The sequence below is a fragment of the Wyeomyia smithii genome, chromosome 1, assembly GCF_029784165.1.
Source record: "Wyeomyia smithii strain HCP4-BCI-WySm-NY-G18 chromosome 1, ASM2978416v1, whole genome shotgun sequence".
Classification (NCBI taxonomy): domain Eukaryota; kingdom Metazoa; phylum Arthropoda; class Insecta; order Diptera; family Culicidae; genus Wyeomyia; species Wyeomyia smithii.
In genome coordinates this window covers 131,717,673-131,733,287 of record NC_073694.1, presented here as the reverse complement: position 1 = coordinate 131,733,287, position 15,615 = coordinate 131,717,673, and the positions used below count along the sequence as shown (strand labels likewise).

Genomic DNA, 15,615 nt, shown 5'->3' with positions numbered 1-15,615 from the left:
GATCTCGATCGATTGTGTCGTATGCCTACTTAAAATCGATGAATTAATGATGTATGGGCACGTTATACTAACGGCACTTCTGTATGACCTGCCGTACCGCACTCGTAAATCCCGCTTGGTATTGCCCCACCAATTCCCTCGCAAACGGTGATTGTCGACGGCACAGAATTTGAGAGAGTACCTTGCAGGCGGCGTTCAGCTACGCGATTGCACGGTAGTTGCAGCAATCCAACTTGTCGCCTTTTTTGTCATCAGTATACTGTACCCCATATCCACTTCTCCGGTACTATCTCCTCCTCTGAAATCTTGGCTATAAACCAGTTAGCGCCTTAGCCAGTGATTCCCCACCGTGTTTTAACAGCTCGCTGGGGAGTTGGTCAGCTCCAGCGGCTTTATTGTTTTTAGCTGGCCGATCTCCTCTCTATCCTCCTGAAGGTCAGGGACAGGAGTTCTTTCGTCATCTGCGCGTACACCGAGATCTACTCCGTCGTCGTCCTCTGCTACATCGCCATTAAGGTGTTCATCGTAGTGCTTCCACCTTTCAATCACCTCACACTTGTTCGTGAGAAGGTTGCCGTGAAGATCCCTGCACATGTCGACTTGTGGTACATAACCTTTGCGGGAACTGTTCGCAGAACTTTCGTATGTCATTCGCACGGTACAGTTCCTCCATCGCCTCACGATATTGATCTTCCTCCTGGTGCTTCTTCTTCCGTAAGACCGAGTTTTGCCTGTTCCGTGCGCGTCGGTAGCGCTCCACGTTCGCCCTCGTTTGGTGTTGCAGCATTCTCGCTCGTGCTGCATTCTTCTCTTCCACTAACTGTTTGCACTCGTCGTCAAACCAGTCGTTTCTCCTGTTCGGAGCTATAGTACCAAGTGCCGCTACAGCAGTACTACCTATGGCTGATCAAATGTCCCTCCAGCCATCTTCAAGAGTAGCTGCGCCAAGCTGCTCTTTCTTCGGCAATGTTGCGCGTTCTCCCGTGCAACTTTGGCGTCCAGTAGTTGCCCCGTGTTTGGTCGTGGTGGGCGACTTTGACGCGTGTTTCGCACCGTTGAAAGTTTTGAGCGCATGCATACTGCGACAAGGGAATGGTACGAATCAAAGTTGCCGATTATCACAATTATTCATGATTCATCATCGTCGCTGCTCACTAGTGGCTTGGTACTATAGCTGCAGGCAATCGCATCATCAAGTGCAAATAACAGTGCTCAATGAACTGTTCGGGTGTATTCTATTCTTTACTTCTTCTCCTGCTATTGTATCTCATTGAGTTACCACATTCGGCCACCCGTAAAAAGTTACTCACCAGCAATTCGACTTACAGCAGAACGAAGCGAACGAAGCGTCGGGAAAGACCAATGACGTTTACAAAGGATATTGAAAAAAAAAACACCGTTGGTTTAGTGAAAATAGATGCGTACAAGACTCAAACACACGTCGCCGCATAGGGTGGGCAAACGGATTCTCTGGTAATCGGATGGGGTGTTCGATACATCTGAGAAGAAATGTATTCTTGACAGTTTAAATTTTGCGGGATATAGTTTAAGAGATCAGTTTAGATGTTCGCACGTATTGTTTGAGATGTTTGGAAAAGAAAAAATGACATTCTTTCAATGTATGTTTTAATATTCATGTTTTTTGAAGTCAACTGATTATAGGTTTCTGAAATTTAAAATGAATTTAAGAAAACTGAAAACATCGGCAAGGCACCGATATTTTATTGCCCCTGTGGTATCAGCCTTTTCCTCCACAACATCCTTCAACTTTGTTTTTAACCCGCCGCGGTTCATCACTACTAGACTCTTTTTGTTTTTAAAAACATTTGATGCGGCGTGCAGGCTATTCGGCCCGATCACCGGTCTGTACATTGCCTCCCGTCCTATCTGAGCGTTCATATCACCGACTACGATCTTAACGTCCCGTTGCGGACAGCTATCATACACCTGCTCCAGCTATGCATAGAACGCTCCTTTCTCATCGTCGGCTCTTCCTTCGTGTGGGCAGCGCACGTTGATGATGCTGTAGTTGGAGAACCGGCCCTCAATTCTCAACTTACACATTCTCGCACTGAACGGCTGCCACCCGATCACGCGTTGGCGCATCCTACTCAGCACTATAAAGCCCGTCCCAAGCTCGTTGGTGGTGCCACAGCTCTGATAAAAGGTAGCCTCTCGAAGTCCGCTTTTTCATACCTTCTGTCCCAACCAGCAAAGTTCCTGCAGTGAAACGATTTCGAAGTTGGGTGGATTGAATACATCATATATGATTTGTCGCAGCCGTGAAAGCCTAACGATCCTTATTTCGTTGCCTAGGTCTGTGCCGATTGTTCCGATCCGTATTAACTTCTTCGATATTTGCAACGTTTGGTATTTTGCGGGGCGGCTTGTTGGGCCTTCCCCAACCCCCTGTCTCGCCGGAGAACCATCGTGTCAGCTCTGTTTAGGGTCCCATGCTGACACCAAAACGTTGGTCAGCCGACCCTAACATGGAGATCAGATGCTGTTTTGAGACGCACCATCTTGGTGAACAAACGCTCAGGTTGGCGAAGTATTTCCTCTACCGCCGAGATATGGATACCGCACCAACGGTCGCGTCGCACCTTCTCACTTAGCTATTGTCGTATGACAAAATTGCCCAGGCAACCAGTTGTGTCCATGTTTCAACTGGTAGTCTAATGTCATATGACGCGTGGAGGCGTGAGATAGGAACTTGTGAGGGCCGGAGCTTAGTTTGACGCTCCTACCAAGTTGTCAACTCATCATTAGAACATATACGAAAATTTTAAATTATTGTAAAAATATTTTTTTTCTTGATATCCTAGCAGCTGGCAACGGAGTTATCGACAAAATTTGTATAGGTTTTGAATTCCTTGGCTGATTTCCTCCAAATTGCATCATTCAGAATGTTCATAATCAAAAGAGTTCCAAAGATATTAGCAAAACAGGAATAGAAATTTTGAGCAATTCAGGCTAAATTTGATTTCAACTTTGATAAAAACTGTAACTTTAGTTTTTTTCATAATACCTCTAAGTGATAGGTGTTTTTCATGTAAAATTGTTTAAAAAATACGACGAAATTGTGAATAAAACAACATAGAAAACAATGATTTAAAGCAATAATCAGAGAAAACTTGACTTTATTTATTCAAAATAGGTTTGGTGATAGCGATTATGTATGTATGCAGCCGCATCGGAATTGTGAAAATTGTCAGGTTGCAAGTGTTTCCTTTTTTATCATTTTAAAGTATATTTGCATGAAAACGACTCTTATCAATAATTTGTGAGACAGGGTTACTGCATACCAAAATCTACTACATGTTTTACAAAACAAATAATTATTACCCAATGGACAAATTAAAATACTAACTTCGTGTTTTCGTTTCCATCTCTTTATTTTTCTCTCTCTCTTTCTTCTTTTTGTTTTCCAGGCGGGTGAGTCTAGTGGCCTATTCAAAAAAACTATTAGCAAATTGAGCACAGAGTACCGCCTGCAGTTCGTGTGGCCACACGTGCGCAGAGCGCTCAAAGTGGCCCCGGATGGCGTGGATTCAGTAATCGAGCTTCCGCGAAAGTCCCTCTCGATGGGTGCGATCAAGGCAGCACAGGCAGCTGCTACCGCTGCAGGCCAGACAGTGCCGACCGTGCATAAAAAACGAACCACGAACGAGCGAGAAGGTGCGCGAGAGAGAAACCACTACCTACTTCCATGCAACCGCAGGACCCACTCGATCATAGATAGTTCCACTCACTATAGGTTATCGTAATCCATTGATTCGATGAAAACGCTAGTTTATATTGAGAATGGTGTCCTCGGGATCTATACATTTGTTACGTAATTTTAGCTTATTTGAGATTTTCTACGTTCTTGCATAAATGCAGTCATGGAATTTTCTTTCATTTTTCATTTACGTTGCGAGACGGGTTTTCGATCTGTATGCTCCTTATGCATATTCCATTTATCATCTCATGGCCGATTTCAATTCTTATTTTCAAATCTTTAGCATTACAACCTCGAAGTAATCAAATTACTAATTTCTAGTTTCCATGCAAAATTGCATATGCAAACCGGTAATTATAAGAACTAAAGAAATATTGTTTTAAAAGCATGATGTCTTATACTCACATCTGTTGTATTCCTAACTGGTTTGCTTAATATAGAATGAGTATTAGCAGTAGAAAAATTTTTAAGATAAGGTTAGCAATTTACCCGAAAGCTCCGGAAACCATTTGCGAATAGCAGAATATTGCAATTTACCGGGATGAAGGTATTTGAGTTACATGCCAGCGCAATCTCTGCTCCCTCTCTGCTCTACGAGGTACAAAAAAAAATTACTACTCTTTGTAACAGTCTGCTAACAACGTTGAACCATTCATACTCTATATGAAAGAGCTCTGCTGTTCCACGTTGAGTTACACGCTCTGTATAATTTAACGACTTTTTGGTTAAGTTATTTTCCACAATTTGAGTTTCCTTTCGTTTCATGTTTTCTCCTCGTTCGCTTTTGATGTTTGCTTCTTCTTTATTCTCTCCCTAGCAAACGCTCACGAGCTGGAACCGTTGGTGAACGACGTCGAGGTTTCGAAGTCGCATCATGAAAAGTAATTATGTCCTGTATAGAGGAGGGAATGCACTGCACTGAAGTATATACATATATGGAATAGCACAGTGTATCCTTACTTGTTATACAATTATGCCTATATTTGTACAATGTACCAATCAAATAAGCTGAATGTTCTCATAACTCTTCAACGCTATTTTTGTTGTTGCATTTTTATCCAGGCGCGACATCAGCACTGTTGTAGAGCATAAGCTGAGAGCTTACAAGACGGAAAAGGAAAAGTTTGGTTTCGAGCCGGAACTCGACGGTGGATCTGGAATGCGGGTTAATGCGGCAGCAGATTGCACTTGGTATAAGGAAGTACTAGAGCTGCGAAAGAAAGCAGGCGAATACAGGGTGAGTTTGAAAACAGTTTGTTCCTTATTTATACAACGTCATCAATCTTTTGTTCCGTACTAAACAGAATCGCGGCTGGGGTGTGGAGATGAACCCCGAGCTATTCTCTAAGCAACAAGAGCTCTGGGACCAGGTGTCTAGGAGAAGCTCGTTAAGCGCGTTATCGCTGGCCTCCAGCGTAAGGTATGAAATAAAATTCAATAAAACCAAAAACTATTGTTAGAAATCACTATGTAAAAATGCAATGGAAGAACAATAATACAAAGGAATGTTTTTTTTTGTGTTTGCTTCAAACTATTAGACCAATAACGAAAGAGGAGAAGGAAAAGGAAAACAATAAGAAAAGTTCACCAACCAAACCGTACACCCGCGGTAGGATTCCTGGCAGTGCAAGGCCGGTCGAAATTAATAGAAACCTTCCCGATGGGTTGGCGTTTTCACGTAGCCGAAAAGATAATATTCGACACCATTTAGAACGAACAACCGGCCCAGATGTGGAGGAAGGAGCTCTGCTCCCGTCGCCGACGCGTGAGAAACTAATGCCCACGATTCCGCGTTCCAAAGGAGACAGTCCCCAGCGTGGAAGTCCCCAGAAAACAGCATTGTCTCGTCATGGTAGTCCGCAAAAGGGAAGTCCCCAAAAAAGTAGCCCCAAGAAAATGTCCAGCAAAGGTGAGTTATTCAGCATTCAGTAATTCACAGCCTGGTACCCACGCTCGTTTCAGGGCGATCTCAATCCGTTGGACCCACTGTAGCTACTGATACGACTGTTGGTTCGGTTGGAGGAGGTTCACCCAAAAGACAGGTTCGAGTTGGAAGCACTGCCACTGCCTCAACTGCTGCATCGGCAGCTAAAGCGCACAATAAAAAAACGCCCACCACAGCAACCACGCCATCTCAACCAGAGCGCCGGCCAAGACCAAGTAAGAAATTCACTTGTTTGAACTAGAGTAAAAAGACAGTTCGTTGTATTGTATTTGAAACATTATTTATTCGTTTCACCGGAAATGACTTAATTTTTCTCCTTGCTTTGATTTGCTTTGTTAGGATTTTGTTTTGAATTATGTAATCAATTGAACCAAGGTATATTTTACAGACAGGGAAAATGTCTAACACAAAACAACGAATACCCATTTTCTTCTTTACTGAATTAGAACTCGTGTGTTTCTTTTGACTTTCTCAACGTTGAAAGCATGTTTCCAAACCAATATAAAGCATGGACAGTACAAAAAACATGTTAAAAATGTTGTACTACATCTTTGAAATAATTTGCTTACAATCGGTCCTACTTTGTATTCCGGTTACAACGTTTGAACACATTGCCAGTGGTTGCCTATAAAAGCTCAACCGATGCTTGGGGCACTTTTCATTTTAAGTGCCATCAAAGATTAAAAGCCGGATAAACGGAAAGTAGAAATGACACATTGTTTCCTCCATTTTACGCTGAGGCAGCTTTCACTCTAATTCATCTTTATTTTCATGAAATCACCTCTGTTATCCTTACCGGAAAGCTTGGTCATGCCATCCGTGTCTCTTCTCATACGTACATAGTTACAAATTTAGTGCAGTGTTACTTTCTAGTTTTTTTCCTTTTGACTGTACATCTATCTTCCGCTCTCATTCTGTACGTGTATCACTCCTCAACTAGTATATAGTATGAAGAAAAAAAAAGTCAGTATAGTTAAATCGTCTAGCTATAGATAGGAAGTAGCATAGGTACTTAGATGTTTTTCACCCTTGTCGTTCTTCTACGCTTGTGAAGTGTTCCGTTGGAAGGTAGATAATGGTATATTACCTACTTTCGCACTTTAAACACTCGACTTGGAAATGGATTGTTTTGTTGTTTTCTGTTTATCCTCAATCTGTTGTTCGAAGAAACAGGCAATTGGCGTAAATGATTAGATAGATAGAATTTTTTGGAAACGTGTAGAAACCTTTAATTATATATTATTTGCGAATCTAAGGCGATTGGCTGGTGTTGTGATCCAGTTAGAACAGAATGAAATAAAATATGGTTATTTCCTTTGAATAAGGAATTGAATTGCGTGTTTTTTATAATGTTATATATTATTTACTCGCCTAATTATGACAGATGACAGGTGAAGCAAAAATATGTTATCAGTTTCCGAGCATTTTTCTTTTCGAAGCTAATTATTATGACGCGTTTATCTACAACAACAACAATATCGCACGCTTAGCCTCGGGGCTAATAGCGGTCTCGATCAACTAGATTAGTTGAGAGAATTTGTTATCGATATTGTTTTTTTGGCACATTTTGCATGTGTAGGATAAGTACAACGATACACCGTGCCCCAGTGCTGTGACGCGTTTATCTGTTAACTAAAAAAAAAACTAATTAACTTTTGGTAAATCTTTTGCAAATAGATGTTGCTCATTGAGTAATGAACAAGGTTTACGTTTCAAATGTGCCAAGTTACATATCCGGAGTGATTCGCGTTTACGGCGCAACTTACAAAATGTAAACAAATGGTTTTATTACACTATTGGTTTCGAAAAGACTTACGAAATTCATGGCAAGAATCCTTTCTTTTGTATAAATCGATAAAATTATTTATATCAAGATTTTAGTGAAGGGCGATAAAGCAGTTTACCCAAAACAAAAGATACTTTGGAACTAGGCCCTTTACATTGTTTTGAAGCAACGAGCTTATTTGCGCAATATTTCGTAAACAGGCGACATTCAAGGGCGGATCAACTTTTGTTTTCAAAATAAAGGCGCATTTAAAGGGGCGCAACTGAAGAAAAAATAAAAACAAGGCGAAAGAAAGATGGGCGTATCTCGTTGTCAGAATGCTTTAAGGCGAAATGGAGGTGGGCGAATCTCGTTGTCAGAATTCTTTAAGGCTCATAAGAAAAAGGTTAGAAGCAAAGCGCAGATTTAAGCCATAAATGCACAAATTTAATGTAGTATTGTTAGGAAACTATAAGCCAGGTTTATTTTACGTCGATTTTTGGTATTGAAGTTAATGTTAGTCACTTCCTTTGAAATTACGATTTGAAAATGTATTTGCAAATTTTCAAACTGATATTCCTCAATGTTTATCTTTTGTCAGTTGCGCCCTTATCGCAAATCACTCCGGATATGTCTTATTTTCAAGGTTTATAGACCATTTTACGAACTAACAGGTGTCACGGATCCTGCTGATATTGATACTGCTTTTACGTGCGTTATGTTCCGAGCTTTCTGTCAAAATTTCATTCATGAATTGAGTTCAGAAACGTCCGTAAAATGGTCTATTGTTTAAAGTATGTACAGGCTTGTTTTTTTTTCTCAGAGAGTCACTAGCGTATAGAAGAATATCTTCTACTGCGAAAATAACTGCTCTCACACAGGGGAAAAGCGACGCACATGCTTGAAGAGCGCGGCGAATCGTGTGTATCTGAGAAGCTCGCAAAAAAACCGCTGTGGAATCTGAAATATTTCTCCAGAGAGATGACGAGGTGATGTAAGCTTTCTCACGCGAGAGGACATTACGCACAATAACTACACAACAGAGCTCACTGTAGTGCTTCTACTGTGTGTTTTTAGGTGTATATCACATAAGGGGAGCATCTAAGCAGAATGAGAGATGGCGTTGTTTGGTTTGTATCACGAAACTAAAAAAATCCAGCCGCCCGTCATGCATGTTTTCGCTTCGAATAATATCGAATTTATCTCAGCAGTGCTAACCGCGGTGTACTTCTGTGTATTCTCACTAGAGTGATTCACCACAGTTTTTTCGATCAGCTGTGGTGTAAGCAGCAAGTGTGTTAATTTTCCTATGCACGGGAGAAACACAACACAAAGAAGTAGAGAGAAGTGTGGGGCAAACAATTGCTACACGTAGCCTTCGTGCTGGGCAAGAATAGCAGTACATTCACTCTGATTTCCACATATAGAGGATAATAACGAGCCTGAGTATGTATACTTCGTTGTCGGTCTAGGTCGCTCCATCTTGCTGTGTAGATTTTTGAATCAAAACCCTGATAATTACACCATTCATTGAATATCGCTTACCTTCCTAGAGTTGGTCCTGGACTTTAATGCAAAAAAATTAAAATTATTTACAAAAAGAAAGTGTTATAGAAAACGGTATGGCTTTCCCATTGACATTGCTGAAAAAAGATTAGTTTTATCGCGCATAGTAAGTCCGCCATGTTTGAATGTTTAATATGTTTTTATTTTCGTAATAATGGATGATTTGATTTGACGTTAGATCTGAATGTTTTTTGGAAAACGTCCAAACTGATTATGTCATTCAATATAAAAAGCATGTATTGCACTTTAAAGGGAAAAAAGAACAAAATATTCCGATTTGGTTCAGATAAAATCTAGAATTTTTTTTAAATACAACTCATCACAGTTTGGGCACTATGTTGGCCTACCTGAGCGGCTATTTTGTTTCACTATTACTTCATCTCTGTCACATCCCGAGTTATCTTTCCACTCTTTTTCAACTTCTTGACAACTGTTCAATATTTCTCAAAAAGACGGAACTGAAGACAATTGGGTGGATTGATGTACTTTTCGAAGACACCTCGTTATCTCGATGTTACTGTATAGTATCGCTATATCCACTGTTTTCCAAATCAAACCAAAACTTTACAGCTCCATCCGCAATGGAGCGGAAGCTTTTTTGGAAATTTCAAAAATAAAAAGGATATGAACTAGTATCTACTCGATTAGTGATTTTGAAGAACAAGTTGCCCATAATCCGTCTTCACGTACCCTCAAGCATTTTCGCTTTTTGCACACTATTAATTGAGCTAATTTAAAAGACTTTACGAATTTTGAACCTGGTGAAGTTAGACTTTTGGAGTGGGTATCCGAAATCGATTTGCGACTTTTTCGGATGATTAGAGTGGGGTGAAATGTAACATACATCTTCAAATATACCTTAATCAATAAACAAAATACCCGAACACTTCACTTTATTCTAAACATCCGAAAAAATCACTAAAATTCATTATTTTTCGACCTTCCAGAGTAGGGTCCCCCCTTGAGAGATTCCAAATCTGACTAGCAGCGCTGAAGTTAAGCAAACAGTGCGTCCAAATACTAAATGAATCGAGCTTTAAATAATCTTTTCGAAAGTTGAAAATTGCTCCGTTGCAGCTCCGATTAGTGTATGGTGTAAATTTTTTTGTGCGTTTTGAGCCGCCTTAAAAAAGTTAGATCGAACGTATAACGTGTTGACGATAAGCCTAAGAAGCCTTATGCCAAAGAAAGAACAAGCTTTATTTTTCCTTGAAGATTACACTGATCGGTGACTAGACGTCGGACAGCAAAAATTGTGGTCGTTCTTCTTTTTTGAGACGTACTTATTTTACTTTACTTTCATGGCGACAGATCGTAGAGATCCTATGCCGAATCCAGAATACGTCTACACAAAACTCTGTTCTGGGCTGCTCCTCTCCAGTCTCCCCTTCTCCCCGCACACCCGCTGCTCTGGCATCCTCGTCGACAGTACACATCCAGCGCGTGCGAAGTCTGCCTCGAAGTCGTCGGCTTTTATCCGGCTCTCTGCTGAGTATTTATTTTGCCGGTCGCTCATCCGCATTTCGTGCTACGTAACCAGCCAACTGTAACTTGCAGTGTTTCATCAGCTTGACAATATCGTACAACTCGTGATTCTAATTTGCCTCCGAGTATTGATCGCAGGATTCTACGCTCGAAGACCCCAAGCGCTCGGTGATCAGCCTCCTTCCACGTCCACGATTCATGTTCGTAGAGCACCACCGGGAGGATCAGAGTCCTATAGAGCGCAAATTTCGTACGGATCGTAGGCTACGGGACCTAAGCTAACTACGCAATCCGTAATAAGCCCTGTTCGCTGCCGCAATCCGTCTCTTTACCTCGTGGCTCACCTTGTTGTCACATGTCACGAAAGTACCAAGATAAACAAATTTGTCAACCACTCGAAAGTATCCCCATACATCTCCACCGCAGCATCAACACCCGCAGAACTACCACGCTCTCTGCCAGCCACCATGTACTTCGTTTTGGTAGTGTTTATGGTGAGTGAACTGCTCCAGGGTTAACACCAATTATATCAATGTCGTCCGCGAAGCCTAGAAGCATGAGGGACTTCGTAATGATGGTACCGCTCCTTTGCACACCTGCCCTTCGTGTTGGACTTCCTAAAACTGTATTGAACAGCAAGTTCGAGAGCTCGCCACCTTGCTTCAGACCATCTAACGTCACAAACGCTTCCAAAAATTCGCCTGCTGTCCTGACGCTTGATGTGAAACAAGTGTAAAGCGCCGCACGTAACAGTTTAATTGGTTTTGTTGGAAACCATGCTCAGGGGCCATCCACATACCACGTGGACAGCTTGAAGAGGGGGGGTGGGTGTGTTTTTGCGTAATGTCCACGGTCCTTACAAAATTTTTAGAATTTATATGGGCATTTGTCCACGGAGGGGGGGGGGGGGGGATCAAAATCGTTAAAAATCTGTCCACGTCAATAAAAAGATGTTATGCCTGCAAGTTGTATTCTCGAAACTTGTCGAGGATCTGTTTCAAGACGAACAACGTTGTAGATCGGCCCCACTTAAAAACCGCCTCTTTGCAAGCATTCTTCACCTCGTCCAACGTTGGTGGGTACACAGCTTGTCCGTCCTCCCCAATTTCTATCCTGTTCCCCTCGACGACTCTCCTACCTTTGTCACCGTTCAACACCACTTCAAAATGTTGCTTCCAACGTCTGGCCACCTGCGACTTATCGGTAATCAGGTTCCCCACATTGTCATTACACATGGCAGGTACTCGCACGGTCCGGTTCTTGACTCCGTCGATCGTTCTATAGAGGCTCCTCGTGTCGTGCCTGGTGTAGTGATTCTCCGCCTCCGCGAGGACGCGATCGTAGTGCTCACGTTTCGTCCGGCGGTGAAGCCTCTTTTCGGCTCAGTTCTTCTCTTCAATCACCTCTAGTCACTCAGCAACGAACCACCCACTACGCGTGATTGTTTTCATGTCTATCACTTCACGCGCTGTTTCGCTGACCGCATCATGGATGTGCTTCCACTGCTCGTTCAGGTCCACACCAGCTGATTCACCGATCCGTCTACCAACTTTCCGAGTATATTCTGCAGCAACTCCTTCCGCTGATAACCTCTGGATGCCCTAACGTACCTTCCTCGCCGATCTCGATTCAAATACGTTGGACATCCGGGCGCGAATCTTTCCTACCACGAGGTAGTGACCCGAGTCGATGTTTGGCCCTCAAAAAGAACCGCACATCTATGACGTCTGCAAAGTGCCCGCCGTCGTGCTTCCGAATATTCAGACGGGCAAAATGGGTACAACAGACGGGACGAAAGAACTCCTCAGACTTGTGCATTCGTATCTCCGATGACGATCTTTATATGTGTTGTGGATACTCTCCATACGTTTTCTCAATAAACTCCGCTCATAGAACTCCTTCTTTACGTCATCGGTTTTATCGTTTGTCGGCGCGTACACGTTGATAAGGCTGTAATTGAAGAATCTGCCCTTGATCCTCAATACGCGTAGACGGTCATAATAGGTCTCCACCTAATGACACGCTTCATTTGGTTTCCGAGTAGCACGAAGCTGACGCCCCGTTCCGCTCTGTCGCCGCCGTTGTAGTAGATGTGGTACTTGAAAGAACTTACTCAGCCGAAAATACACCCAACGTACATAACAACTTAGAGTCGAACTCTTAGCAACTTTTATGTATGATTTTTAGTAGTCAAACTTCGTTCGAGGGGAAAACTAATTTTCATTTGACAGAAGCAAAGCGAAGCCTAGTTGCTACATTCCGCTTTTTTGCGCTTTAGTTTAGCACACACTTTGCGACCAACTGTTAGCGTACAGGGCCATAGCAGTTCTAGTGCTCCGATCCCACCGAAACTGTTAGTCTTTTCTTTGTCGAGATTCGAACCAACGGCAACATCGTACCTCGAGACCAGCTGAGAGGTTTTCATTTATATACACACACACGCATACAAATAGGGGATGTATAGCAGTTATGGCAATATCTAAACAATGTACCAGTTAGTGCATACACCAGTTAAGGCCCATTGTGTTTACTCCATATTGCCATAATTGATACCATTGCGCTTATGCGATATAGCCATTACTGGCGCACTTGCCATAACTGACTCACTTACCCTACTCCTATCTATTACCATATATCCCTCACTTTCATACACACGCATACGTATATCAATATGCATTCACACAAATACAAATTGACATTCACATTTTCCGGGGATCTAGGAACCCAGTTACTTTTAACAAATACGACCAATTTTGAATGTTTTGATAGGATTTAAATGTGTTTGAGTGTTTTTCGAATGTTTGCAGAAAGTCTTCTATCATCTTTTAAATTATTAATAAACAAAGTTGAAGAGGTTGTTTTTAAGACATGACCGCAAGGTTAACGTAGAACTATATCTCTTGTATTTCTTGCAATAGGCTAAGGAATACACTCCAATTGGGTTAATCAATTTGATGGTGTGGAACGCTAAATTTCAGTTGTATTTCTCTTTCAACTCTCTTTTTTATAAAATGATGAACTTGAAGAGAAGCATTGTTCAATTGACTTGACATCATTCGAAAATAGGTTGTGCTTCAAGGTTGCTAGAACACAGTTGTAGGTGGTGTACCACTTCACCATCGAAACAAAATAGCGTGGGTGGATCCGAATCCTCCTCTGAATAAATTCGGCCCAACCCAACCCAGCATGAGATATTCAGTAGCGTAGCTAGGGGGGTGCGGTTGGTGCGGTCCGCACCAGGCCCACCACTCAAAGGGGCCCCAAAATTTTGCGAACACCGAACCGGTCAACATGCCCATCTGAACTTAACCTTATGTATTTGTGCTCGCCACTCTGCAATCGTGATCTACACGGACAAAGTATACGTGATACCGATGATCATTTTTACCAAGATTCGTGATTCGACTGACGCAGAAGTTGAATGTTTCGCGATCGCAGAAAACATTCGATGCAACGTGGAAACACGCAACGAAGGATGTATTTTTTTGCAATGTTGAAAATCAGACTTGGTAAAGCACGCACCGCACTAGAGGTGAAACAAAGATTGAGTTCTTGCTTGCTAGGTATCACGCACTTGAGCTGAGTGCTTCGGTCGATGATTCGACACGCGAAGAATGAAGAATACCACCACAGAACGGATATCTCTTCGTTGGTGTTTTTCTAAAGTTACATAGAGCGCACGGTTCAGCCCCGAATCATTTTGCTTGCTTTTTTGCTTCGTGGCATCTTCGTCTCCTTGTACTCTGCTTCTCTTTGGTATGTATATTACACGTTACAGCTAGTGCAGAGGGTCAGCGCTGACGGCGTATGCGGGTGAGTGGGTGACTATATATTTGTGTTGTTTTTGACTTTAAATGTCATGAGTTCAATGAAATGAAATTTAATGTAATGAAGCAAAATAATGCTCTGTTCAATAGGTTCAAAAGAACACACCGTGAAATTTTTTTACAATTTTTGCAACAGTTGCAATTACTTGGATTTGTTTGTTTCGTTTAAAGAAAGCATGCGTTTCGGTAAATATTTCTTGCAATATGAGGTTTAAATTGCTTTATATTTTTGAGCCTTTAGCCAGAAAATACAGTGGAACATAATAAAGACACTTTTTTGATACTTTTCGTCGCCGTCTTTCCGCCGATCATCAATCTTTATTTAAGAAACGAGTTAATATTTAAAAAAAAATATTAGAAAGTTCCTAATCAAACTTGGTAAAGTACGCACAGCATCTCATGCAGAGCTTGATTGTAGCTGCTCCATAACCCACACGCACTCGGGCTAGGTGCTTTGGTCTTCAGCTTGGTGCACAACAAATTAAGAAAAGCATCACAAAGCAAATATCTCTTCATGGATCAACACAAAACGGAAAGAAAAAAAACGCTCAACGTGCCTCCAGGTGACGAACACAAGATTATCGCACTGCATTCGTAACTTTTTTGCTCTTGCGCCGAGCTGGTGCTTGCTACGAATGTCACATAAGACGATAATACGCTCGTGGTGCTTGGTGTCTATAATTTGGCGATGTCACCGAGCGGTTCGGAAGGGTGCTTTTACCAAGTCTGGAAAACGCTGTCTATCCGTGGCTAACTTGAAAACATGAAACAGAGCGAGGGAAATAATCTGCGTTAACGCGAGACTATATGCACTTGAAAACAGTTGGCTCTAAGTTAAAGTTGATCAAGTTTCTTTAAGTTGAAGTTGATCAAGAACTATTTAAGGTCAACGATGAGTAACTTGAGATTAACAAACCTTGCCATTTTATCAACCGAACGTGAAATCACTGATTCCATTGATTTTGAATCTGTATTTCTGATTTTGTCAACCAAACGGGCTCGGAAAGTGAGTATCTAAATATCTAATTATTGATTTTGCGGACAACGGAATACCATTACTAGCACGCAGAGAATCCTGAGTAAGAATCCTCAGGATACCGAATAACACGGTGACGGAATCGTGAAAGGAATCGCAAACACGATCCGGAGGATTCCCACTCACGATTCTTATTCAAGAATCCTAGAGCAACATACAGGGCATTCCTGAGGATTCTTTTTTCAGGAATCCTTCTTAAGGACGCTCACGAATCCAATGTGAGGAATCCTAGAGAATCTATGCGAATCGTATGTGTTCGTCCGGGTAAAT

The 15,615-nt window shown here is 41.9% G+C and overlaps 1 protein-coding gene across 10 annotated transcripts in view; it reads left to right on the top strand.

Annotated features, from left to right (window-relative positions):
- The window catches only part of LOC129723484 (putative uncharacterized protein DDB_G0277255), a 90,659-nt gene that overhangs the window by 62,272 nt on the left and 12,772 nt on the right, over nucleotides 1-15,615 (top strand). For 9 of the 10 annotated variants that reach the window (XM_055677767.1, XM_055678328.1, XM_055678249.1 and 6 more), the window contains 6 exons: nucleotides 3,432-3,678; nucleotides 4,539-4,602; nucleotides 4,784-4,958; nucleotides 5,026-5,141; nucleotides 5,260-5,630; nucleotides 5,684-5,881. In XM_055677767.1, coding sequence (XP_055533742.1) covers nucleotides 3,432-3,678; nucleotides 4,539-4,602; nucleotides 4,784-4,958; nucleotides 5,026-5,141; nucleotides 5,260-5,630; nucleotides 5,684-5,881 — 1,171 coding nt within the window. The remainder of the gene's footprint in view (nucleotides 1-3,431; nucleotides 3,679-4,538; nucleotides 4,603-4,783; nucleotides 4,959-5,025; nucleotides 5,142-5,259; nucleotides 5,631-5,683; nucleotides 5,882-15,615) is intronic. The other variant, XM_055678168.1, reaches the window with a different exon arrangement.